At 47.4% G+C, this 27,399-nt stretch overlaps 2 protein-coding genes across 3 annotated transcripts in view; one reads left to right on the forward strand and one right to left on the reverse strand.

The window, feature by feature from the left end:
- LOC135906786 (ras-related protein ORAB-1-like) overlaps positions 1 to 27,399 on the reverse strand; it is a 170,622-nt gene that overhangs the window by 117,065 nt on the left and 26,158 nt on the right. The gene's annotated exons all lie outside the window — the stretch shown is intronic.
- The window catches only part of LOC135906785 (uncharacterized), a 44,314-nt gene continuing 40,358 nt past the window's right edge, over positions 23,444 to 27,399 (forward strand). Inside the window, exon 1 of the mRNA XM_065438376.1 lies at positions 23,444 to 23,635. Within this exon, the coding sequence (XP_065294448.1) occupies positions 23,605 to 23,635 (31 nt within the window). The 5' untranslated portion in view covers positions 23,444 to 23,604. The remainder of the gene's footprint in view (positions 23,636 to 27,399) is intronic.

Here is a 27,399-nt window from a genome sequence, read left to right on the forward strand (position 1 = left end):
GGTGCACCAATTTGAGAAACGTGCCCCGCCTATACCACACTCCTCAGTGTACTCTACGTGCACGTGAAAAACAAGACAACGAAGTGGTGAGGTTGCTTACGAGTGTACACAAGACGGAAAAACTTTCTAATAGATAGACCACTTGTGTACGAAAGTCTCTATGACAGAGAGCAATGCTCAGAGGCCTGGGGCAGAAGAGCAGCCAGCGCCCCTACCGTTTTTTTGTGGTTGTAGTGTATTTTTTTACCGCTATGTCCATTTGGGTTTATATAAAAAGCACAGCAAATAAAAATAAAAGGAAGTCTTAATTTGTCACGTTGTCGGTGCAGTGCAATAGTTATCTGCAACTTAAGCTTTAACCAGACGCGAAGGTGAGATGATGATGCTTCTGGTTAGCGCCACTGGGCGATCATGCAGTCGCTAGTGACTTATACTTCTGTGCATAAATAAAACATCAAGTATATTGATCTCGTTGCTTCGACCTACGCTAAACGCGTCTCCAACCGTCAGTTTGCAGAGCCTGCCGCAGAAAGAGGTTAGCTTGAAAAGAGTTCTATTTAAAAGATTTAAAAGAGCCCCTTTAACACGAACCAGTAGACAAGACAAGGTAAAGACCAGCACATAGCCCACTCAGCCACCCCGCATTTGTAATGTTGCTAAAGCCAGCATGCGACAACATCCCGTTGTGTTCGCGAACTCCCAAGTGCAATAAAGGTTCTCTTTCTATTGCTTAGCAGACGCACAATTATTTCTTGTGCTAAGTTTAGGTCCGTGAGAGCGTGCCTGAGACAGCGCTATGAGGAAAGCGTAGGCGCCAACTAGGAAAGCAGGCTCCAGAATTTTAAAGCCGGCGCCCATAGAATTACAAAAAGAACGAGCTTGACTGTGGAGCTGTAGATCCTCGGTGCCACGACAAATTCGTCGAGCCATTTATCCGCTCACTGAAGTGTCTATACGCCGTTCTTATAGGTGAAGTACATGAAATGTACCAGAGGTGTGTTGCTTTCGTCATTATACACCTACGCATTGAATTTTCATGCAGCAAACTGCAAGCCTAAAGCGCTTGCTTGCCTTGAACAAACGTGCTCGAACTCTCAGACAACGTTCGTTTGTGCACCGCAAGGACGCGATATAACTGTGAGCAGTCCACTTGAAACAGAATATTGGCTGATGCCACCAAGCTTGTTATTTTTTACCTTTCTCGTGCGCTTATTGTCGACCCTTAAGACCCATGGTTCGTGCAAACAAGACAATGAGCCTCGTAGATATAATTGTTTTGCCTTATAAAGTTATGCCTTTTCATTCCGTGGGCTCTCCGTTCTTAAGCCGGCAACACACTAACCATATTTTACAATATTGCATGGCATATGCATGAAGCTTTCCTCTATTAGCATTGAAACCCAAACATAGGATCGTAGAGTAAGTGCAAGAATGCCACGGGGAGGATGTGCTGGCCCAAAATGAGCAGAACGTTTACCGCTTATTCGACCGCTACACTGCGCAAGCGCGCATTGCAGTTATTTGCTTACAGCCAGTGTTCTCACTACCATTTCAGAACACTTTCAACAACCTCGATTACTGGCTGGAGGAGATCGACTGCTACGCAAGAGAGGACGTCTGCAAGCTCCTGGTTGGATGCAAAACTGACCTCACAGCTTCGATAGCTATCGAACTCAGTACAGCGCTGGCAAGTGGTGCTTCGTTGGTTGAAGTAGTGAACTGATTTGTTAATGAGATAGTGGGCCAAATAAATTGATATGCATCTGCAGACCTGTAGCGGGACTCGCATCTGAAGATTATTAATGAGCATAATAATACCCACCTAAATTACTTGGCGGCAAGGAGAAAGCCTTTTTTGTAGAGGTGGGAGAATATCAAATGTTTTAAAATACAAATAAAACATGAGTAGTGGGTATCGAATATCGAATAGGCAAGTGCAGATGCCTATATATAAATCTTGAATATTTATTCTAGTATAACTAGGTACTAGACTTACAGAGACTGGTCATAAAGAGGCAGCTAACTATGTCAAGTAAAATGACCAGTTTTAAACATAAGAGCGTGAATATTTAATTTAGAAAACTGCATAAATTATCCTCTCAACCTCTTGATAGCCTGGTTGCAAACAAGCTCTCCAAGAATGAACGGCTGCTGCATGACTAGCTTTGAAAAACGCGAAATAAACGGTTGTTATGAGTTTGTGGAAAAAAAAGTCGTTGAAGGAAGTTGCACGACGTTGACACATGTAAAAGGGCCTGCCGTAGGGGGAACACCACTGGTATACTAGCGTAGCACATTAAACTGCTAGAGGACTAGACTCCCCAAGTCACTATATGACAGAATATGGGCAGACATCACAGTTTGTCATGTGGGACTCTGTCGATAAACCTAATGCAAGGATTGCATTACTTATTTTATTTCTACAATGCATCAAAAACTTTTATATTTGTTTCATTTCTGTCATCTGCGACATTTTGTTGAGCAAACAGAGAAGAGTAACAGCACTTTACCAGCCACTTGTGGTGAAATATATTTTGAAATTTTTTAATATTCGAAAACACCGAATAGTTTCTCTTCGAATACGCATAGTTGGCGTCAAATATTAGATTCGTATTCGAACTTCGAATATTCTCACACCTCGGCGTTTCTGCAATAATCAACTAGCTGCGCGGAAGGAACTTGTATGACTTATATGCACAAATTCTCTGATGGTGGCACTGTTGCAGCAGTGAGAGCATTTTGTAGACAAAGAGTGTACTAAGCATGTAGGTACTTTGGGCGTACACGTGCCACAAGTGACCAATAGACTACCTCTAGGCCTCATTACTAATAAAAGCAAATTTGAGCTTATGTTTGTTGTTCTGTAGATGACAAGACTGTAGGCAATATTAGAGCCGGCTACCCTAAGAACAAGCTAAGAAAGTTCGGCGACCCCTTTACCCATATAACACCAACACAAATGCCGCGGACACATAAACATATATTATCTGCATAAAGAAAGAAAGAAAGAAAGAACGAAAGAAAGGAAGAAACAAACAAACAAAGCAGATTTGCAAGAACTTGCAGAATCACTAGCCAATTTCTAGTGACTCTATTTTTTTCTAGTAGTTGCAATGACAACTTATCTTGCACATAACGGAATGATTTAACCATACACTTTAAAGCTTGCTCATATGTGACGAATTTATTTAAAGCCTTGCCCAAATGTAACGCGTTCGAGCACTTGTTCATGGGCATTTACAAATACAGTAATGCATCCACAAACGTTTCATTTCGCCAGAACATTGGCCATAACGTTCCCCATCAATTTCCGCTAAATTTGATCTCAGTGCGTGTAGTGTTCTCCCGGGGAAGCGGGATTGTTTTGGGTCACGATCCGCCCGGGTTCTTGAACGAGGGAGGGCTCGAGCCACCCTCCGTTGGATAGACGCTCCGCAGCGTGGTGGTGATGAACTATGACTGACCGCCGAGCAGCTGTGCTCGTCGGTGTTTATTGGGTGCGGTGACCAATGTTGCCTACCGAGCCTGGCAGGCCACCGAGCCTGGGGGGCCAATAAAGATTATACCTGAGGGGGCGCCACATGCTTGTTACACCCCCTTAACCCCAGTTTGTTTGTTAACTAAAAGAAACAAACATCCATGTTCAGAGCATAAGGCTCTGCCGCCGTCACAGTCAAGTCGACGGTGCCTGCTACCGAGGCGAGTAACGGTCCGGTGGTCCCCGCCGTCGAGTAGTCTGCCTGGGCACCGGTGTTGACGCGCTGGGTGTGGCAACGCCAGGTGCTGCCTCAGCCAGCCTCGCTCCATCCGGAGGGTCCACAGTTGTCGGCCTTATGAGTGGTGCAGGACTTAACACCGACCCAATGGGCGCCGCACCACTGGCAACGCTTGCCGCCTCCGAGGTGGGTGGTGCTCCACTGGGAGCGACTGGTGTTGCCGCTAGTCCTCCTACGGGCTGGAACGCTGAAGTGGCAGTCGAGGGTGCTGGCCAGGTCCCGAGGTGAGGCCTAACATGGTCGGCGTGTCTGTGTCACGTGGCCCCATCTGGTAGGCGGATGAGCAGCGATGAAGCGCTGGCATGAGACACTACCTGTCCGGTGGACCAGGGTAGGCCATGACGGAAGTTCGTGGTTAAAACTGGAGCTCCCGACTCTGGCAGAAGCCGGGGACGGCACCCTCGGTCAGCAGCCAGCTTGAGCAGCGGCGCGTTGGTGATGAGTAAACGAACAGTCGCCGCGTCGTAGGACCGGCGGATCGAGTGTATAAAAACTGTGGTTGTGCGAATGCTGGAGACACTTCTCTTGAGCAGTCATGTTAGACTGAGTCACTTCTCTCATGCAGTCATGTTGGACTGATACTCTTTTTCTCTAGCAGTCATGTTAGACTGATTTAATTTCTGTAAATAAACCCTTTTCCTCGTTCTCGATGAGAAGCAGTTCTTCACTTCATCAACGATCTCAGCGTAAATAAGTTGGACGACGGCATGGGCCAGCTACCTTCGAATTCATGCCGTACTCCAATCTTGGCAAAGGACCACGGACGATGGGATTGAGCCCCCAATCCTGACAGGGTTTATCATCCGCTGTGCGCCAGTCAGCTGAGTTGCGACGGAGTGGCAGAAAGCTTTGCGTCTGGGAGCGAGCGGCCGGAGAAATTGGGTAGGTGTTTGTATGGCGTACCGAGCAGAGATGGAATGCTAAAACTTGCTATTTCCTACCGAACGACCGCTTGTATAAGGGAGATAGCGGGCACGCTTTCCCGTCAGCCGGAACGAACTGGAGCCGGAGCCATGGCCTCAAGCTCACGGCGAACGATGCGCGTTACATCTTCCGGTCCAGTGTGCTGAACGAACCGCGGCGGGTCTTCGCAAGGAGATGTCGCAGCGGTATTGGTCAATCGGTCAAAAGTTTGAGCGACGCGGCGGCCCTTCGCTTGATCGAAGCGTCGGCATTCCTTTATAATTGCATCCACGGTGGCACAATCCCTACAAATCAGGAGATTGAAGGCATCGTCTGCAATACCTTTCAGTATGTGACCAATCTTGTCTGCCTCGGTCATGTTGTTATCAGCCTTGCTACAGAGGGCCAGCACACCCTATATATATATATATATATATATATATATATAAGCAATATAAGGGTATATAAGCAGCTGCGCTTGCCTCTGCTAGACACTCACCAGGTGAGATGCCTCCTGGAGACAGAGCTGCTCGTTGGAATGAGAAGCGAAGGTTGCGGCGTGCTACAGAGACTGATTTTCTAGGTGGCTTTGGCTCAACTCTTGCAAAGTGGGCTGGGTGGGAATCGAACCAGGGTCTCCGGAGTGCGAGACGGAGACGCTACCACTGAGCCACGAGTACGACGCTTCAAAGCGGTACAAAAGCGCCTCTAGTGAATGCGGTGTTGCCTTAGAAACGAGCTGTTTCTAAGGCTCAGGCGTGCGTCGCTTGCTCAGGCGCACATTTCGTTGCCGCGCCGAACGCTGCGTTGCTCGACGCTCACCGCGTCCAATGCGGGGCGCGTAGTCGCTGCGCCGTAGCCCATTGTCTTACACCCCTTGGCGGGTCGACTGGAACGCTGTCGCGTTCCACTCTTGAAGGCGAAGCAGAGTAACGCATGAGTTGTTTCTTCGTCTAGCCGAACCAAATATAGCCAAGCAACAGCAGTTCACCAGGCTGAACCGTGGTTCAACAACTAAAATAAAGGCTAGTATGCTTCGCATCCTGGGCTTAACCTTAGCTAAGCCACAGCCATTTTTTCGTTCCCTTCACCGTAACAATATGTTTCGCAAGGGCTGTACTTATTACACATATTTAACTTCGCACATAAATTTGACATAGCCTTCCCCCCATTTCCTCAAAATTCTGGTAGTTCTGCCCGGCCAACGGGCGAAATTCTGCACGCTCGCACAACTCTCATAACGCTTCGGAAAGCTTGGAGACATAATTTATTGCATAGGCCCCAATTAACTGCACTTCGAACTTTAACGACACACCACGCAATACTAACGCTCCCTTTCACCAAGCGTAAAAAAAGAGGCCACCTTAAGTCAAAGGGGCCACCAGGAGAAGCTTTGTATAACACATTACGATGAAAAACAAAATGAGGGTTGGCTATGAATAAGCTTATATTGAACGGTCGGTTGCTGTCCTTAGTCCAGAAAGCCTTTGGTCAAGCCCTCCTCTTGGCCCGGTCTACCCTTGCGCTGGTCCCCCTGCTGGCTGCTGACCAGTTGTTGCTCCCTCTGCTCGATGGTTTCGATAATTATTTGTAACTCTTCTAAATAAGCCTGAAAGAGCTAACATTTCACAATATAATGCATTTAGGATGATTTCGTTACTACTAAATATAAACTTTATGTCACGCAGAGTCTGTTGGGGAAAGTGGGAAACATAGCTGATAACGGCCGCCTGACGCTTTCGAACTCTTTCTTAAAAATTTTTTTTACAACTCCTGTATTTGATCCACATGAATTTAACTTTCCACCCAGATTTATCATAGTGGTACATTCCTCTTTGCCAAGTGGGATCTTGCGGGCATTTGCAGATATGCCAGAGCTGCGTGCTAAATTTCGTGCCACTCGTAGAGCTCAATAAAACACACTCTGAAGCAAATGAATACGTAATTTATTACGTAATTTATTGCGCAGGCTATAAATAACCGAAGCACATTGAATTCCCCCGATGAATAGCCCCGAAAGTGCCCCTTATTCTTGCGAAGTATAAACTTTGTGTGACATAGGAAAACCGTAGACGTATGGAAACGTAATGTAGGAAAACAGAGGGGCTCGATTCTTGTAAATCTAGACCATATAACCAACAAGCAACGAAGCCAACAAAATTAAAGGGGTAGTTAGCCGTAGTTGAAATCGAAATGTAGAATGTACGGAGGAAAAGGGAAAATGGAAGTGGACGAAACGATTACTTTTCACCGGTGGGAGTCGAGCCCACAACCTCCGCATTACATGCGCCTTGCACAACCAGTTGGGCTACAGCGACGGCTATCAGTCCGGCCACTATCTGGGATATTTGTCTTTACTATATCTAGCCAGCGCCCCTCAGGGCCATGGTGGGTGCATGTGGAACATCCTGTCTTTACCGATGAGTTCACGTAACACGGGAATGTAGGAGCGACCACGTGGCCAACAAGCCCTTTTGTGTAACCTTTGACATCAAGGCTGCCAGATTCGAGACACTTTGTTTATCGGTGTCTAGCTGTGAAAAAACTTTTCCCTCAACATCGCTTGTGGTGCAGGGCTTTCTACACAATGTTGTGTTTATAAATTTTAGTGCCAGCTATTTCTCAATTAATTTGCTTGTTTGTTTTGAGAATGCATAGCATTGCATGATTCTCGTGTGAAGCTAAACATGAATCGATTCGGACATGCCTGACTTGGTTCCTAGCGACACGAGTAAACATTGTGCAGCAATGGACCAATATTCCTGATTATTTCGTACAATTTTTATTTTGTGCCGCACACTTTTTCTGTGATATCCATTACGATGAGGAATGTCCAGCCACAAACTCTACAATCCATGTACGGGATGATCATACTTAGGCTTTGGAAGAATGACCTGGTCCGGATAGCGTAATTCTTGTCCTTGAGCAGGATTATTCGAAGAGGCGGCCATTAATAGCACCACAGCCAATCTAAACACATATTTATCTAATTAACAAATTGAGAGTAATTGACTTCTTAAATATTTACCATTGCGGCGCATATAGCAATTTCTGAATTGTAGCCTGGGAGTTCGCAAGATGTATGAAATGAACCTCGACGATCAGAGGGGTCTAGTTTCGGGATATTGACACGCACGTTCATTGAATAGGCCACAACAGTCATTTCGACGACGATGACGACGAAGAGATTCGCGCACAAGCTGTTTGCTACGCTCTGAATTACGCAGGGACAATCTCATGATTTATCGTGTGCATGTTTGAACCATACTGGAATTCGAGGGTGTTTTATTCTCTGGTGGACCAGCATACAAGATTAACCCCCTCGCTCTTCTAGAGGGAGATGCTTTGCGGATTTGTCTTAATTTGCCAAACTTTTTTGCTAATAATGCATTAAATCATGGAGCCCAATTACCCGCCCTTGTTTGCAGATTCCGCATTCTTCTCCTTCACCCTTCCCCCTTTCAATAAAGTTTACCACCACCACCAAGAGTAAAACACCTACTCAAGCATTTATACGTCTTCATTGAGACGATTGCAGTACGTATTTATTAATGAAAGATATCCGTTCTTTGAAGAAGCATGGTCCCGTCTGTACAATGCGCAGATTCTTTTTGTGCCAGCACTAGAACCATTAGAAGATAAGATAGGCGACATCATTCCCCTTGAAAAACCCGTGAATACTATTCGAGTTGAATTTGATGACATATTTCCTTACAATGCTAAACTCCTGCCAACAATAAATATCTAATCGGATTATTACAATTACCGTCTGATTATTGGAGCCGTTCGATTCGATCGTCATACCCAGAATCCAGAGACACTCTATCCTGGGGATGAAACAGCCCTCACTCGTCCTTAGAGTGCTGCCAATGTCCTCTACAGGCCTACAACTTTTCGGTTCGGTGCCCCTGCACTTGGGCCTGTATAGTAGTAGCTCTGATTTCCGCAGCGAGCATTTGAGGCCGGTTGGTCTCAGGAAGCCATCGAGGTCTTCTGTGACCTCAATGACTACTTGAAGTGCAGCCTCTAAGCATCCGGCGCTAGCACCGGTGCACCACATGGTGACATCGTCTGCATATGTCGTGTGCTTAATGCCGTCGACCTTCGAGAGTTTCTTCGATAGACCAGTCATGGCGAGGTTAAAGAGGGCCGGGGTTACGACTGACCCTTGTGACGTCCATCTAAAACCAAGCCTAACAGAGCCTGACGCGAGGTCTCCCACTTGGAAGATGGCTTCTCTGTCCGCCAGGAAAGATCTCGTGAAGCCATGAAAGTGTTTGCCCAAGCCAATGCTCGAAATTGTTCCCAAGACAAAGGAATGGAGGATGTTGCCGAAAGCCTTTTCCAAGTACAGGCGAAGTGTGATTCCCGTGTCTCTCGTGTTGTGATTGATGACCTTATCCTTGTTCAGCGTCATGTCGTCTTGCGTCGAAAGACGCGCTCTGAAGCCTATCACGCTGTGGGGATAGACGTCCTTGTCTTCAAAGTACCGGGAGACCCTGTTGCGGATTGCTTTCTCGGCCACCTTCCCACACACGGAGTGAGCGAGATGGGCCTGAGATTGTCGAGACTGCGCGGCTTGCTGGGCTTGGGAATGAGGATGGTGGTGGCCGTCTTCTACATTCCCGCAACCTTGCCGCTGCTCCATGCCGGGTTGACGATCTCGCTCAGGTACTCTATTGATTTATCGTCCATGTTCTTCAGGGCCTTGTTCGTGATCTTGTCCGCACCGGGTGTCCATCTGCTGTTTAAGTCGTGTAGGGCCCCATCTGACTTCTTCAACCCCAAACTCCGCGTCCAGTCCGGGTTTACGGAGCCCCCGTAATTTTTGAGGGGGGTAGTCACCGGGCTGGAAACGACGGGTAGGTACTTGTTCTCCAGCTTCCCTAGAACTTCGTCGTCCGAGGATTTCTGCCTGGCTGCCTGCAAAATGCGTGCCACCGTGCTTCGTTGGTGCGACTTAGTATTCATCTCGTCCAGAAAGTGCTTTAGTAGGTTCCAACACCACCCTTTGCGCATATGACCGTCTATAGAATTGCAGACATCGTCCCACTGCTGTCTGGAGAGGACCTTGCAATGCTCCTCGTTTTCTTATGGACTTCGGTAATCTTCTTTCGGAGCCTTCTGTTGAGACGCTGCCCTTTTCATCTGGACAGCAAGGACTGCTTGGTATCGAGAAGATAGGTGAGCCTGCTATCCATCTGTTCGACCGGGAGTTACGTGCTAACTTCCTTGGTGGCAGCCTCGGTATCTCTTCCGACCTGTTTAGTACAGCGTTCGGGATCGGGCTTCACCTTCACGTCTTCCCCATATTCCTCCCTAACCTCGCGAAACTTGTCCGAGTTGGTGACTTGCGCACTCTTCCCTGCTCTACCCACAGGGCCGTGGCCGGGATGCGTACTTACAATTGCTAGTAGGTAGAGCGAGGCGTGGCACTTGCGGAGGCGCCGGACGTTCGCGCGCATGTGCGAGTAAGAGCTGGTGCGAGAGAGAAAATGGCGCCTTTTGCTCCTTGAATGTATGACTGTGCCTAGGAACTACGGAGGAGTTTCTTAGCGCGTGTTGTATGCGTTTGTCCCTAGGCGTGCCGGCATTGCACAGTGGGCTCGAGTTTGTTTACGCTCGGACGCTGGCTGCCAGCGCGATGAAACCGGTGATAACATCGCAGATGCTTCCGTGGGAGCAGTAGGGACCGTGGAAGAGGCCGATCCGCATATATTGAAAATGTAGGAGGCACAGAGCCTTAGAAACCGCGGTTGAACGCGAGTGGTTGAAAGGGAACCGGTGACACTTGATGGCCCCGCAACCGCTATCATACGCCGCTCCCCCTAACGCGTCTTACGCTAACCTAACCTAACGTTAACCTAGCCTAGCCTTAACCCATCCAAACGAGGCTGAGACAGAAAGACAACAATGTCCACGACGTAACCGTTGTGAGAACACGCTGCGCCACGGCGGTTTTTGCGATAATATAGCGTAACGCAACGTTTAGGTATCCCAACCTAAGATAACGTTAGCATAACCTAACGTAACATAACGGGGCGGAGACGCAAAGGCATAATCCGCACGGCATAACCGCTGTGACGCCGTGGCACCCTAATGTTTTTACGCTAACCTAACGTAACCTAAGCTAACGTAAAAATAACCTAAACCTAACCTAACGTGGACGAGTCGCAAAGCCAGTAATCCTCACGGCACGACATCAGGCAACTGCGTTCAACCGTAGTTGCTAAGGCGCTGTGCGTTTATTTCACTCAAAGGGGACCACTCAAACATGCCCCTGAAAAGCCTCTACTACGGTGCCAATTGCTCCCCCGGGGAAATAATTGTTTTCTTCTTTTTTTTGTTTAAAGGTAGAGCGCCTAAGGTGCGACAAAGTTCTAATCCGGCATGACTGACTCAGCACCAGCGCCGCACTCGCGGGAAAGTCTCTCCGTCATACCTTCAGACACAGCGATCACCAAATGGGGTGTCAGTGCGCGCTGGTTCAGCTGTTTCCCCGCGCCGGCAGCCAGCGTCCGAGCGCAAGAAAGCTCGACCCCCTCCGTCATGCCGGCACGCCTAGGGACAAACGCACGCTACACGCGCAATGAAACTTCACCGTAGTGACTAGGCAGAGTCACATATTCAAGGAGCAAAGGCCCCCACACTTACTCTCTCTCACCTGCTCTTACTCGCGCCTGTGCAGAAACGTAGAGCGCCACGAGAAACGCCACGCCCCGCTGTACCTACTAGCAGTTGTAAAAATGCGGCCGGGATGTAGTGGTCACTGTTGTCGTCACTGGTCACTGACATGTTGAGGTTGGCCCACTTAGCTTTCGCCGCTCCTTTGATGAATGTGAGGTCTGAGGTTGTACCCCTGCTGGCCGACGTACCGCATCTAGTAGGGAATGACGGGTCGGTGGCGAGCATCAGGTCCCGGTTGAGCGCCCCTCTACATAGTTGCTCCACTTTGTAGCTGTCATACGGGTAGCCCCAGGTGTGACACTGAGTGTTAAAGTCGCTGCAATGATCATTAATCATGTTTTAATAAACTGCTGCGGATTCGTAATCCAGAGAAATAAACACTTTAAAAATCCATTCAGAAAGCTATGAACACTGAAAACATGCTCGCATTTGGGGCAACTACATTAGGTTTCAGCGACAGGAACGTATGCAGGGCCGGATGCGAGTTACTTGGTGACACAAGGAGATTGCTGAGTTAATTTACTGATTTAATATTTATTATTTAACAAAATTCAAATTTACGTTATTCACTGATTTATTACTTGTTAATTTGCAATATACCTTGTTAAATTGATTAATATTTATTACCTTCTAGCTTGCTCTCATTTTAAAAACACACGTTTTCTGATAACCGTTTTCCGTGTAACCGCCGGCTTCTCGGCCAATTCCCCGCAGTGGGTACACGCCGTGGTATAGGAAGCAAGCAAGCAAGCAAGCATGCAAGCTAGGTAGACGGGCCAGCGTTGCCAGCGCTGCCATCGGCTGTGTAAATCCGCTATAAATCCAGCTCGGTGGAAGAATAAAGTTTTCAATCAATCAATGTAAAAGAAAAATACGAATTTACCCTTTGAATAATACTGCGTGTAACTGAATGCTGCCCTTGCACATTGCATTGATAATTGTGGACCTGTTTCGGATTTTTTTTGTGTGTGGTACCGTCTTGCCTGATGCATGTGCCTGTACTTATTTCAGTCGTTTAACTGTGGATGTTCGGCGTGAATAATTATTTGCGCAGAGGTTCGCACACAAGCGGGGCCTCCTGCTCATCGAGACCAGCGCAAAGGAGGGCACCAACGTGGAGCAGGCGTTTAAGGTGATTGCAGCAGATATTATGCAGCGTTCGCCTCCACGGGTCCCTGAAACTGGCCCACGCAACGACAAGTTCACTCTCCATAGAACTCCGCCTGCCAGGCGCCAAGGGCGGTCGAGGTGCTCAAGAAGGTAGTTTGGAAAGGTTTATTTAAATGAAGGGCGTAAAGATACGTCGCAGGGGCACGTGAACATTTAATAAAGGCACACTCAAGGCAAAAAGTAAGTCGACGTGGACTGTTCGAATACCATTCCAGAAACCTCGCAACGCTTGTTTCGTGCCAAGACTTATAGTTTACGGGAAAATTGCATCTGAAGGGTCCGAGTACCTTTTTCGAAATTCACCGAATTTCCCCGTTGCATACGCTACCATCACCCTTTGCTGCTGTCGGCGAATGAAACGGCACCCGAAAGAAGGCGGATACCGAGCCAAGTCAGAGCAGAGGGATTCGTCGCTGCAGCTGCTCTTTGGTCAAGTGGCGTAGACCGTTCGGGCATACTGCGTCATCACGTGGAAGTTGAATTCTCTGCTACTTGCAGTTTGTCCGAGTTTGGTGATTCGGCAAAACCAGCGAGGCATTATGCGATAACTACTGAAACACGAAAGCACGGGTGGCGCAGAGTCGAGCGACAACGCAACCTTTCGACCACCCGCGTCGTTGTCAAGGGTAATTTCAACGACAAATTTTTTTCTTGCAAGAATTAAATAGAACTGGACAAGTAGCGTTTTATTTCGTCTTATAATACAAGGATGTTTTGTGCAACGAGACGTTGAGCAATATTGACAGAATTTAACTGAGGAGTGCCTTCCTCGTCGGGCAAGTACTTGACTGTCCCGAGGGGGTCTCTAATCATGTTCTGCATTTACCTTAATTTCTCGGTTATTAAGGCTCTGTGTTCGTTAATATCGACGTCTTAGAGATTCTCAAGCACTAATCTATTACTTTAGCTTGACTTAATATTTGCTATTAAGGTCCCTTAAACATCTTCTCGAAAATACGGGGGATCCATTGAGAGCATATCATCATCATCATCATCATCATCATCATCATCATCATCATCATCATCATCATCATCAGCAGCAGCAGCAGCAGCAGCAGCAGCAGCAGCAGCAGCAGCAGCAGCCTGGTTACGCCCACTGCAGGGCAAAGGCCTCTCCCATACTTCTCCAACAACCCCAGTCATGTACTATTTGTGGCCATTTTGTCCCTGCAAACGTCTTAATCTCATACGCCCACCTAACTTTCTGTCGTCCCCTGCTACGCTTCCCTTCCCTGGAATCCAGTCCGTAACCCTTAATGACCATCGATTATCTTCCCTCCTCATTACATGTCCTGCCCATGCCCACTTCTTTTTGTTGATTTGAACTAAGATGTCATTAACTCGCGTTTGTTCCCTCACCCAATCTGCTCTTTTCTTATCCTTTAACGTTACACCCATCATTCTTCTTTCCATAGCTCGTTGAGTCGTCCTCAATTGCATATCATATTGACCCCAAATAAGGACGGGGACAGCGGATGAGAACGCAAAAACGACATGGGTGGTAACTTTCAGCTGGTTTATTCACGGAAACCCGTGGCAATATATAGAAAAATAGAACATGCACAGAACGCAGCAACAAGGACACTCATCAGCCTAATGGGGCAACCAATTATACAAAAAAAATATATCTCCGTTCGAAACAACCTAGTGGAAGTATGACTAACACAGACATGGCCTTTCTTTTTTATGTGATATGCCTTCATGAGTTCACGTGCAGTCTGGTCCTGGCTTCTCCCCAGAATCTTTATCTCCTTAAAAAGTGTTGCACAGGGGCAGGCATTGCAGTGCGAAGGCAAGTGCGTCAATTCATCTTTCGTTAACTTTTGTCCATGTTCCGCGGCTCGATCATTCAAGCACCGTCCCGTCCCGTCTGCCCTATGTAAGACTTGCCACACGTCATGGGGATTCTTCACATCACCTCCAGAGCGGTTAAAACAGGCACTGAACTGTGCATCATACACGCATGCCTGCCCAACCCCACATCCGAGCAGTAGGAAGTCGTGCTGACTAGCTCGGACCCTCGTGACCAGCAGCAACTGGTGCGTCGGGCGCGGGAGACTGCAAGAGCCGCAGGAGCTCTGCACTGAGGGCGCCTCCCCGCACAAGCAAAAAGACACCTGCTTGTCTTTTTTTCAGTAAATCCTTCTTCCTCCTCCTCCTTCTCACCATCACATGTGCAAAGTGGGATTCTGCGCACATTAGGGAGAATCCCGCAGATGTTGAGGGCAACCCCAGCTCCGCTTTCCCAGAACTGACAACCGCAGCTGACCGAGCAAAAGGGAGTTCATTTGCCACTGGAAATGTGCCACTCGACAATTACGAAAACAATCCTTTAATTTTTTTGCGAGGCTGGGCGGAACCGAACCCACGTTAAAAGACTTCCTCGTGGACAGCAATCCGACGCTTTAGCAGGCGGCGCCACAAATGCACTGAACATTTGCCACTTTTCAACGAACGTCCTTCACGTCAGCGCATTAGCGAGCTCGCGACAAGAGAGGTCAACGCTCATGATAAGTCAGTCGCCAGTATCCCGCTTCTGCACACCTTGTCTCAGCACATGAAAAATGAGGGTAGTAGATTCGGCATAGATGTCGGCTTCTAGGCAACAAACAAACTGGGCCGCATCTGCACAGCTGTAGGAAGAAAGGTTGAAGGTAATGCACAGAATTGGAGTAATTGTGATGTCAAACACCCTGACGGGTCGGTTGACTGCGGAAAGGGTGTAGTGTATCACATTCTCCTGTCCTGCGCGAAATGGTACATCGACCAAATCGGACGTTGCTTGAATAAGCGATTAATGGACCACAAAGCATTTTTCGAAAGGGCGGCCACCGTCTAATCTGTGCCTGCATTGCAAAGAATGTAAGTGCAAACCGTTGCTAGGAGAAACCAAGGTGCTGTCAAGACAGACAGATAGGATAGCGAGGGCGATGGCTGAAGCATAGTTTATTCATACATCCGGTGACATGTGCGTGGCGAGGCCATGAGTGAGTCTGCACGAACTAGAAATCGGTTATTTAGCCACTCATTTTTAAGGTGCTACACGTGTTTATGCCAGGGAGTACCTTTTGATTGTTTTTCAAAATAAACCATTGTGTCTAGTCTGCGCTCGTCTATGTTTTGTACCTCGTCCCTGTTTGTTCGCGCCATTCTCCTTTGAGTATGGATTACCAACACGTTCAACAGCTAGTACGTTTCCTCTTGAGTTGGTTTTATTACCTCTATGCCACCTGCTGAGTACGTTCCATGGAATTCCCATGGACTCCGTCGTATGCCGGCGGGCGTTGCACTCTGGGTGGCCATAGTGTCACGTTTATGATTACGACAGCTGCCGCGAAGCGGCCGTTGGCGTGTCAATGTGCTCGGTACAAATAATGAGAGAGGTTTTAAATACAAAATCGAAATCGAGATCAAATAGGGAAAAGGTTAGATAGCGATAGATGTAGTGAAATCTGAATAACTCGTGCAGGCTATGTGACTATTTGTCCATGCCCTGTTTCGATCCCTCAAGAGAAAAGTGTATAATAGCAGTGTCATACCAGCACTCACCTACGGGGCAGAAACCTGAAGGCTTACGAAAAGGGTCCTACTTATATTGAGGACGACTCAACGAGCTATGGAAAGAAGAATGATGGCTGTAACGTTAAGGGATAAGAAAAGAGCAGATTGCGTGAGGGAACAACCGCGAGTTAATGACATCTTAGTTGAAATCAAGAAAAAGAAATGGGCATGGGCAGGGCATGTAATGAGGAGGGAAGATAACCGATGATCATTAAGGGTTACGGACTGGTTTCCAAGGGAAGGGAAGCGTAGCAGGAGGCGCCAGAAAGTTAGGTGGGCGGATGAGATTAAGGAGTTTGCAGGGACGACATGGCCACAATTAGTACATGACCGGGGTAGTTGGAGAAGTATGGGAGAGGCCTTTGCCCTGCATTGGGCGTAACCAGGCTGATGCTGCTGCTGCTGATGATGATGTTTCGAAGTGGATGCCACTAAATATCATCATCATGTGATGCGTTGGTCCCGTGGTTGCAACAACTCGCCCGTGACTCTGTGGTACTTACAATGGTTGTAAATGTAATGTAGCTTTTCTCGCAGTACTCACAGTATCGGGCGAACGTAATTCGCACATTACCTTTTAATGCGAATGCATTATTTGTCCCAATACGCTAAAATCAGGCGTGGTTGGCGGCGTGACCTAGCGATGGTACCAAGAATGGCTGATGGCGCAAAGAGTAAAAATACCTCAAAAATGCTCTGGTCGACGTTAGAATTCTCATGGAGTTTTTCTCTAAAGAAAGTAAATGACTTTAAAAATGAGATTTGGGCCTCGCTGTACACGGCCCGGGCTGGGCTCGGGCTTCAAATTGCTTGCCCTGGCAGGGCCCGGGCCGGGCCCCTGCAATGTTTTATTAAACATACCCGAGCCAAAGCGTCTTGTACAGTTGAAACGCGCCGTGTGATAACGCATGTCACATTCTTGCTCTTTAAGAAATTTGAATAAGCGTGCAATGACCATCAGGAACATTTTCAGGTAGGTAAATGTGCCTCCAGGGGAGGTGCTCGAGCAAAGATGGTACCTAAGAATGTGTTCGTCCTTACCTAAGAGACGTATTCCTCATTGTTGAATGTGACACAAAAAGACATCGACTTCCGGGAAAACTTGACCAGCGCGCGTTCCCTTGTTGAGACCTCAAGCAGTTGCACGTGCGCACCTCAAGACGCGTTATGCATCGGACGTCCAGATGCGGATGTCACCGGAGCATATTGAGAATTGGACTTGGTAGGTATTATACGAGACCAAGATGTACAATGTACGGGGCCCGAGGCACCGCCTTTGCGAACACCGTGGCGCGTGTCGTCTTGAGGTCGGAAAATATTCTCGTGTATCAAGAATGACCTCACATGTGTAAGTCACTGCGGCTACAGCTATACACTGGGCATGTCATGGTCTACCGATATTAAAGAACACGAAGTTTGGCGTTTTGAGCAACACAATCGTACGTTTTTTTCACGCCAGAAGCGAAGTTAGGAGTGTCCGTCTGCAAGACTTTCGATGTGAAACGTAACCGACTAGAGCGGTGACATTGTCAATTCAGTGACAGCGAGGTCAACTGTAGTTTGTGAATTCGACGCAGCATCTTTTGCGTGCAACATGCTGTCCTTAATTCAGCAGTGGCGTCAGGGGGGGGGGGCAGGAGGTGGGGGAGGACCAACCTGAGTGCATTCAAATTTTCTAGGACGTGCTGCGCTGCGCACTGATTAGCGCCTAATAGAATTTGCTGTAGGTGTCCCTGGTGTAGACCTCTTCGGGGGTGAAGCCCGTTGAGTGGCTGCTGTGTTGCGGTCGCCAATCGAGCCTTTGTATTCTCCGGAGCTCGTAGCCGAATGTGGTACACGTCAGCGCCCGGGGCAGAGTAATGGGCCGATGGAGATAATGGGCTGAAGCAGTGAAGTGCTGACGGGAGAGCGTGCTTGGTGTACACAGGTGCCACGTATACGTATACAAGTGCCTCGAAGCTTTGAGGCACTTGCATACGTGGTGCGAGAAGTATTGATGCCAGCAGCGTCATATGAGAAGTGACGGGCACGCATGGTTTAGATTTGTTGTTCTTTATGCGATCGCATTAAAATACTCCGCTGGACTACTTATGATAAACAAAAGCATCCGGTAGAACGAAACAACGATTACAAATCCAACACGCTCGCCTTCCACTTTGAAAAATAAACTATGGCCGTCAAATATACCATCTGTATCTATTTGCTGGCTCTTTCGCTAAAAATTGCACACGCATGCTCAACGTCGTGCTTCCGTGTGCAGAGATTGCTTGAAGGCCAGAACTCTGACGAAGGTTGTGCTAAAGCTTTGCAAAATGGCTGGGCTATTCCCGAAGGCATAAATTAGAAGTACCTTGTTGCATGTTAATGTTTATAAAGGAATTTTTGCGGCGTAATTAGGGACATTTACGTGATGGACGACTGACTTTAATTTTTCACTTGTTTCGTACAATTGGTCCAGTAAATCCTGGAAATGATGGGACAGGCGTTCAAACACGGGCTCCCGATTATTTAACTCTTGCCGAAATATACGATACAGCAGCGTCAATCAGTGCTGAATTCCGTGCCTGAAACTGCAGCAAGCGCTAAATCGAGCAATGAAGTCACAAAGAAAGCGGCAAATTAAATTCTTTGCAATGAATCAAAAATAAAAAGTAAGTGGCCGAAATACAAGCAGATATATATGCCAAATAATAAGCAAAAATAGGAGTGTTGCGCTTTTAAATTATTTCATGTTCGTTCTACAAAATGTGCCTCAAGGAATAGGAAAGAATGGCAAGGGTAAGAAATGTGTGGGAAGGCGGGGGGGGGGGGGGGGACTCGCCGAGCAGTCGCCACCAGTGCCGGGAAGCCGAGTGGCGTCGTCGGCTAATGGATTGACTTTTTGGTCGAGGTAACTTCGTTCAGGGCGCTGGAAAACCGCACTCTCAAACTCCATGCACTTCAAATTCTGAGTATCTGGGGAGCACGTGAAACGCACCCATGATGATGGTCTGTGCTGTGTCCATCATTCCATGTAGTCCCGAGAAGGGGCCTTTGCGACAATCGTCTCACATTACGGTTATAAACGCAGTCGAATAAATTCACCTGAGAGAGAGAAGGCAACGAGCGGAAAGGCAGATGGGTCGCCATGTGTATGCCGCTCTTTTAGCCATGTCTGACCCTTGAGCCATAAAGCCCCTTAAATCAGAGGGTCCCTGCACTGGTTCCTTATTCTTCCCCTTGTTAGGCGGATGAGCGTTAGACAACCATTTTAATCTGAGTGGGTATGTAATCACTCTCACGCGTTTCAATGCAGAAGAACTCCTTAAGACGATTCCGAAGCGTCGTTATAAACAGGTCAAGTCAAAGCACTTCCTCCACGCTGAGCCCGGTAGAAAAATAAGACTCCACTATCAAGCAGGAAAGGTCTATGATCAAACACAAACGTAGCCAGTTGAGCAGTTGCAGTGATAGTTGAGCTTCTACAAGTATTGTTGTGAGTGTTGAAGTCCCCGGAGAAAAACAACAAGTCAAGGTTCGCTGTCCATCTGTCTCCCCAGTATTTTGCATGGAAACCGAGTTTAAAAGAAGATAAGTTCACTGCCACGAATGCGAAGGTGAGCCCTCTCGTTTTCGGGGTTAAGCATACATATACATACATATACATATATATAAGCATAGATTTAGGGGTTAGCATACATCCAATACTCCCTCATATATCATCATGAGGGAGTATTGGGCGACATGACGTAACCTCGCGACGAACAAATACGAAAGCCTTGCTGCCTACACGACTGGTTGAAGGGGTGATTGGTTCCTAGCCGTATAGCCTGTTTGGATTTGGTAATTTTGGTTCACAGATAACGACGATTGAATGCATTTGCATTTCGCCTTTCGCATTTTCTTGCGTTCGCATTTGTGAACGAAAGAAAATTGAAGACGTGAGATCCGAGTTTCCCGACGCTTCACTGATGCCCCTCCTACCTTTTCACGAAATGGTTTGTGGTTGTCATCCGCGTCTCTCATCGAGGATCTCTAAGACTACATTCAATGCGTCCAACACTTTCACAACAGTATGAGCTGACAGAATGATAACTTCGAGTAGGGATTTGAGCCTCGAAATAATTTACCGGCTTTGTCTTGGCACCTATAGACTGAGGCAGCATTGGTAGTGGGCGTCAACAGGTGAGCCTGCCTGGCAGGCTGTGTTCGCAGGCGCCAGTCTTTCAAGGAAAATGTCTTCTGTTGCAGTCCTCCTTTTGTTGTAGAATCTAGCAATCATCGAAGGTATTGAATTAGGCTCAATCTATGTACGAGCAGTACTTTCTCTTGTATGATTCAAAAATGCAACATCGCGACTTCTGACAAGGACATAAAGCGATAAGATGGTGAATCACGCAGAAGCAACTGTAGCCCAAACTTTTCAATTACTAAGTGAATATTACAAGTTGTCTTGTATGCTTACATCACTGTGAAGCTTGAGGAAGCTCATTGTATTTGATCCGAAAGCATGGGTTCCGTATGCATTAGGCCAACGAATGCTGCTTAAAAGAGCAATGACCAAGTCATACAGTACTAGAACGCTGTTAACTTGTAAGGTTCGTAACAGCGCAACACAAGACGCGGACAAAAAGGAGATATTGACGACGACACGGCGCTGACTCTCAACAGATATTTTATTAGAGATATACCTAAAATATATAGGTGCCAATTAATAAACAATGACATGCACGAGACACTGAGATACATCGAGGCAACTGTGCCCAACTGATGCATGATCAAAGGTAACAAAGGTAACGAAGTTCCTTGTCATGAAGAGCGATAGGCGGTTCACTGATACATGCCTTGCCCCTATTCTTTATATTGTAATCCTCAGTGATTTTTCTTGTCAAGGCATGTATCAGTGAACCGTCTATCGCTCTTCATGACAAGGAACTGCGTTAACTTTGTCACTTTTGATTATACGTCAGTTGGTCACAGTTGCCTTGATGCATCTCTGTGTCTCGTGCATGTCATGGTTTTTGAACTGGCACCTATATAAATGTTATACATATATTCAATAAAATATCAGTTGAAACTTGAGAGTCAGCGCCGTATCATCGTTTTTACCTTCTTTTTGTCCGTGTCTTGTGTTGCGCTGTTACGAGCCTTACAATGAATACTAACCAATTGGCCCAACTTAACGTCTTGACGCCGTTAACTTGTTTTGCACTTGAAAAAATATCGATAGAATTACGATAGCACATCTTTCGCATCGTTTACCGCATGTGTTATTTAGACGTGTGGTTTCCCAAACTTCATAATTTTGGCTTCGATGAACCTCACTAAATTGTTTTACATTATACCCTAATCTGGAATCGTAAACTTGTATGGCAAGGACTGCACCACATAGAGCCTTGGTATTTCTAACCCCGTGCTGTTTTCGGGACACCAGAATTATAAGGAACTGGCGAATTAGAAAAATAATCGATCACTGTGATTGTCACGGCAAAAATGGTATGTAATTCAGCAGCACACATAAATTATTGCGGAAACCTATCATGCACTGAAAATCATTTGACATAATGAGTGAGCTGCATACATAAAACACTCGACTGTGCTCGACTGTGCTAACAAGCGAAATAGCTGAACCAGAAGGATGAATGGGTGAGCCAGCAGGAAACCAATCCTGCTCTGAAGGAAGCCAATCAAAATCCTTGGGGTATCAAAACACTACCCATGATTCATACGGTCGTTGAAAGAAGTTTCCCTGTAATTTACACCCTTCGCTATACTCGTACAAATGTTCCCTTTGTAATGACTATGCCTACCTATACCATACCACATGGGCGCACCCCAACATAAAGGCAGCCCCGCAAACGCCCGACCACACACCCGAGCAGTGGGAGACCGTGCTGACTAACTCGGACTCTCGTGACCAGCATCAACTGGTGCGGTGGGCCCGGGGACAGCAAGAGCTGCAGGAGCCCTGGACTGTGCCCTGGACCTGGACTGTGACCCGTGCACATCGAAAGATACCTGCTTGACTTTCTTTTAAATTAAATGTTTTTTTCCTCTCCTGCGCCTCCTCCTCCTGCCAGTAACCTTATCACTAAACTATATGTTACCTCCTCCCTATAATCTTATCATTAAACTGTATGTTGCCATCAGCCACACCTAACACCACGAAATAAGTAGAATTTAATTTCAGGAGTGCCAATCAAGGCACTTCCAATTCCGCCTTATCGTGGAATGCGCCAGCTTGTCATATGTGATTGGCTCGACAAGGCGGCTGCACCGTCTGCTATTGGCTCGAAACGCCGACATGACGGAATTTGATCAGCGTCGACAATGGAAGCGCGAGAGGTGCTTGCTTTCGGGCCTACTGCTGATCCAGGGTGGCGGTTCCAGCCTGCTCACCGAGATTACTGCAATTTCGCGTGGCGCTTTGACACAAAGACAAACCTCTCCGCGTTTTCGTCTCGCCGACTCCCTTACCCTTGGCTACGCGCCTCTCACAAGGGACGATGCTGCGATGCTGCGATGCTGCGGTGCCGAAGTGCGCAGACAGACGCAGGCTGCGAGAAGGCAAAAACGAAACGGCGGTGGCATTTATTTATTTTTTTTGTCCGTTTGCACGTTGACCTCGTCGCCCGGCCATCGACGCCGCGCATACGTGTTTTTACGCGCGCCGAGCTGTTCTCGCGACGCCGGCGCGCACGCTGGTTCGCCTCGCCTCGCTCGGCGACCCGCCCGTCTGGCCCACCCTGCCCACGACGCCGAGCCGCGATCTCGCAGGCAACCACCCGCCGCAGACGCTGTTCCACTTTCACCGACCCGTCCGGTGGCTTGCAGAAGCCCGCTCATTTCCTCGCACGAGGAAGCGACGCCGGCTTTGAAAGAAACCGCTAGCCGAGTCTGCGGCGGCTCCGCTCGCTTCTGCTGCTTCTGATGTTGCGCCCCCTGCCCAGCTTGCTCCCTCGGAGCGTCTTCTGGCGAATGATAAAACACAAAAAAAGAGGAACTAATCAAAAATAAAGTGCTAGGAAAGGCACAGTGAGATTGCTCGCTCAAAGGCATAGAGCGACCGAAGCCTTTGGGCGTGGAAAGAAGCGCGAGCGTGCTGTTCATTTTTTTTTTGTTCTTGTCCGACAAGAGGGGGTGCGACAGGTGGGGTTGGTGGCCCCGATTGTCTAGTTCTTTTTCTGCTTCTTGTATAGGCAGCCTGTGCAAAGCTGCCCACGCCTACTCGAGAGAATCACCTTCCTCCCTCTTTCCCCTCCCAATCTTTCTCCTCGAGCTACCGCTTCTCCGATTTGTGCCGTTATGTTCCTTGTAGGTTATAAAAAGCCGCGCTGGTCGTCTCGCTATCCTTTTTTTCGGGAACCCGGTGGTCTTGTTTGGAGAGTGCTCTCGATCGCCAAGCAGCAGAGGTGTTCGGTGCTGGATATTGGCTGAGTATCGTCGCCGCTCAAGTCTCGCGCTTCGCTTCACCGCCGCTTAGCGACTTTCAATTGGAGGAGGAGCGACCGGGACTTCAGTAACGAAGATGCTTGCCGTTACGTCTCTTCTAATCGTTGGTGAGCGACTGTGCGATGACCGAGTTATGCCTATAGTTACGGGGAGGTATAAGCCATTTACTTATTCGTGCCAAACGGTTGTACGGGACTGCGATCAGTGGTCGCTGTTAAGCCTAACCTCACGCGCCCAGGCTCGCCTTTTACTCTAGAAGCTGCGAATAATTTAGGCGTATGCTGTTCCGAACTATTTTCCTCGTGTGCGCAAGGGTAGCGTATAAAAGAAAAAGAAAGGGTAAATGTGGTTGCACTAAACAAGCGTGTAGAAGATAGAATCTCAGAAATGTTAGGCTTAAGAAGATGGAATGAGTAATCATGGTCGCTTTTATTTTTACTTCAGCATGTCAATGCTACGTACGTTGAGTGTACTTCTGGGAGCTGCGAGTCACCATTAGCAGCTCCGTTTTGCCACAGAGTAGTTTAATTCAATGTAGCTCGCGTTGATACGCACTTCACGTAATACATGCCCGGTGCAGAACATTGTGGAACATGCTATACTCCTGAAGGCGACTATGGGCCAAGCGGTAAGGAACTCCATCACAGAAATTATAGGCTTAGCGTTGTCTTGAAAGCACGTGTTCGTACAGTGTAAGCAGCCGCTAGTAATATAAGTTCCCGTACAGTTCTTAAAGCGAAGCTTTTTCTTCCTTCTACTTTGTGGCTGCTGTTTTGCCAAGCAGTCGACAGTTTTTACCACTGAGTACAAGCCCCAACGGGAACCTTGGGCCACTCGGTTTATGCGACTGGGTGTAACCTCATTAGCGTTACATTTGCGTTAATGTAAGTGTCATTTGCAATAATTTGTACAAACATCACTGTCGACAGCGTTAGTTTGCATAACATTAGCACAAACAAAAAAGAAGGATTTCCTTAAGGGGAAGTCCCACGTAACGTTCGGACAGCCGTTATTTTATATTTCATTTTAGTAATTGCGAAACGATTGATTGTGCGTGCTCAATATTTTCAACTGGCGCATAAAACGTGTGACACTTCAGTATGCATACCACGCATGCACTAGTTTAGATAGTCAAGGCGTAGATAGTCAAAGATGTAATTGGGCCATTAGTTGCTTTTGCAGACTGAATTATTGCATGAAACGAATGCAACATGTACCAACCGGTCCGAGATAGCCCTTTTTTGACTGAATATATTGGCTAAATCAAGTATAAGAGGGACGTTAGAGTGAGGATGGCAGAACACATAGAGCAGTGGAACGGCATACTCATTTCGTAAATTGGTGTGGCAAGAAAACCTATGATGATAGTGCTTTTAAGTCCTCAAATTTGCCTATCGTTAGCGCTGACACTTCTACCTAGTTCTTTAGCCTCCCGTTTATATAGTTAAGAGCTGTAGGATTCTTTAGTGACTGAAGTGGTTGGTAAGTTAGAGTTGACTTTTCTCCAAGTTGTCGCCGCTCTCATTCCTGTACTCTCTGCAGAAGAACCTGGCGCTGAGACCCTAATTTAATGCAGTTGCATGCACATCTATGTGTTACTGTCGGCGATCACGCGACGTGTGCTCAAACCACACTAAGCATATCGCGAGCACCAGCCGCGTTTGACACTTGACACTTTCTAGCAGAGGCTACGCCATTGTATGTCACTTTATTCCTGGCTTGACTTGATCAAGAACACTAGACCAAGACTGACTGGTCAGAGACGTTCAAGGAGAAACACAAGACCTCGCCACACTGGTCTAGAGCTACAGAGAAGGTGGCGAGTTCCAAACCTTACATTCGAACGGACTGACTCTTGACTACTCCTTTCTGCTTAGAAACACTGACCTAGTTTTAGAGAACTGCATTTGGATAGGCTTGTTTCCTATAGATCGGCAAACACTTCTAATATAAAATTGCGTCCATTAGGTCCGGACAGACAGTGACTGCCTGGCCTGAACAACCGGCTGCGAGCAAACGCAAGAAGAGCCACAATTTTGGCCACCCCTGCACTAGACTATGCGGAGCTCATCCTTGATGTAGGTTTCCTCGTTTGATTGATTGATTCAATTTATGTGGTTTACTTAATGTCCCAAAGCAACAGTAGCATATAAAAGACGACTATGCATGTGGAAGGCTCGTGATCAATTTTTCACCGTCTGAAAATCTTTAACGTATCCCCAAATCGAAGTGGAGCGTGCGTTCTTGTACTTCAGCTGCATCGAAATGTGGCCGCTAAGGACGGGAATCAAGACTGGAATCTCGCGCTCAAACGTCATAGATACTGAGGCATCGCAGTGGGTGCCCTGGAGTGTAAAAAAATAGTTTCTGCTGTTGTATGAGCTGTAACCACAATATGATTATGAGGCATGCTGTAGTGCGGGAGTGTATATTGATTTTTTTTACCGTGCACCTGAACCCCTGTGCGCGACAGCTTTCGCATGTCGGTGCCTCCGAAACGCGAGCACGATCGCCGAAGCTCGCGTCAAACCAACTCAGGGGTGCGGCGGCGGGTCCTCTTAGAGGAAGGGGTTGGGGAGGGAGAGAGGCGGTGTGATTGCTCTCACTGCGTAGTTGTGTATTTTGCTTTCCAAACGATGAAATAGTTGGCTGTGTCGCTCCTAATCCATACGCGTTTGCCGATTTGTCCATTCACGAAAAAAAAAATAAAGCTCAGCCTAATTGCAAGACTAAGTTTAAAACGAATACTAAGAAGGAAAATCAAGTTCGTTCGGTCAGGCGAAACATTACTTCAAACGCCATTTTTGAATAACTGGGTGCGGAAATGTTTATTACTAACGGAAAAAAGCACCAAGGTCACTTCGCTCGCTGCTGCTGCCGCGCTTGCTCTCACCAGCGTTTCGACAGCGAGTGTCCGCGTTCATCGAGTGTAATGTCTTCATCTTGCGCTCTGACAACTAGCTTGTTAGTTTAGTTAGCAAGCGAATGTTTATGAGTTGATATGGCCGATAAAAAGTGCTATCCTTTCTTCGCATGGCTGCCTGCTAATTTGCTATCGCAATCAGTGGTTCGCCTTTGGGACGAAACTGCGACTTTTTTTGTTTGTTCCTAGCTGACAATGGGGGGAACTGCTTAAATTGGGTGAGCTCCAAAAACGCTGGTTTAAATTCGCACACTCATATTTGGAGAATGTCAGTAAAGACATGGACCTTACCTGAAAGAAGTGGCAAGTGGTCTAACCTGACGCCAAGTGGTGAACCCTACAAAACGAACTGAATAGTTTTAAAATTCGATTTTGGGGCTTTACATTCCGAAATCCCGATTTGATTGTGAGGCATGCTATAGTGGCGGACTCTGGAAACTTGGACCACCTGGCGTTCTTTAACGTGCGCCTAAGTCTGAGTACACGGGTGTTTTCGCATTTCGCCCCCATCGAAATGCGGCCGCCGTGGTCAACCTGAAAAGTAAAGATTCGCGTATCACTGCTTCGTGGCTGTCTATTTGTCACATAAGCAAGAAGGTATCAGGTCGTGTTCGACTGCCAGGTGGCAGTAAAGATAAATTACGTCAAGTGAATCAGCGTACGCATCGCGCACGCTTTTTTATGCTTACTGGCAAGCTTGTCTATCGTTTGAAGGTAACAATCCAGTCATCTTGCGAACTGACGGCTGCGTCAATTTCATCTCCGCACTCAACAACAGCTAGCAGTGATTTGATTTCTCAGTGAGCCAGGGTCACGCATGATAAGGTCGTACTCAGTAAGTTGCACTTTTGTAATTCTTATCCAAAAAAAGGAAAATTCGTTTAACTAGTGATAATATTGGACGAGTGGACAGATCGCCAATTCGTGAAACTCCTCATGCTTTTTGGC

The sequence above is a fragment of the Dermacentor albipictus genome, chromosome 7 (assembly GCF_038994185.2).
Source record: "Dermacentor albipictus isolate Rhodes 1998 colony chromosome 7, USDA_Dalb.pri_finalv2, whole genome shotgun sequence".
In the NCBI taxonomy this organism is placed as follows: domain Eukaryota; kingdom Metazoa; phylum Arthropoda; class Arachnida; order Ixodida; family Ixodidae; genus Dermacentor; species Dermacentor albipictus.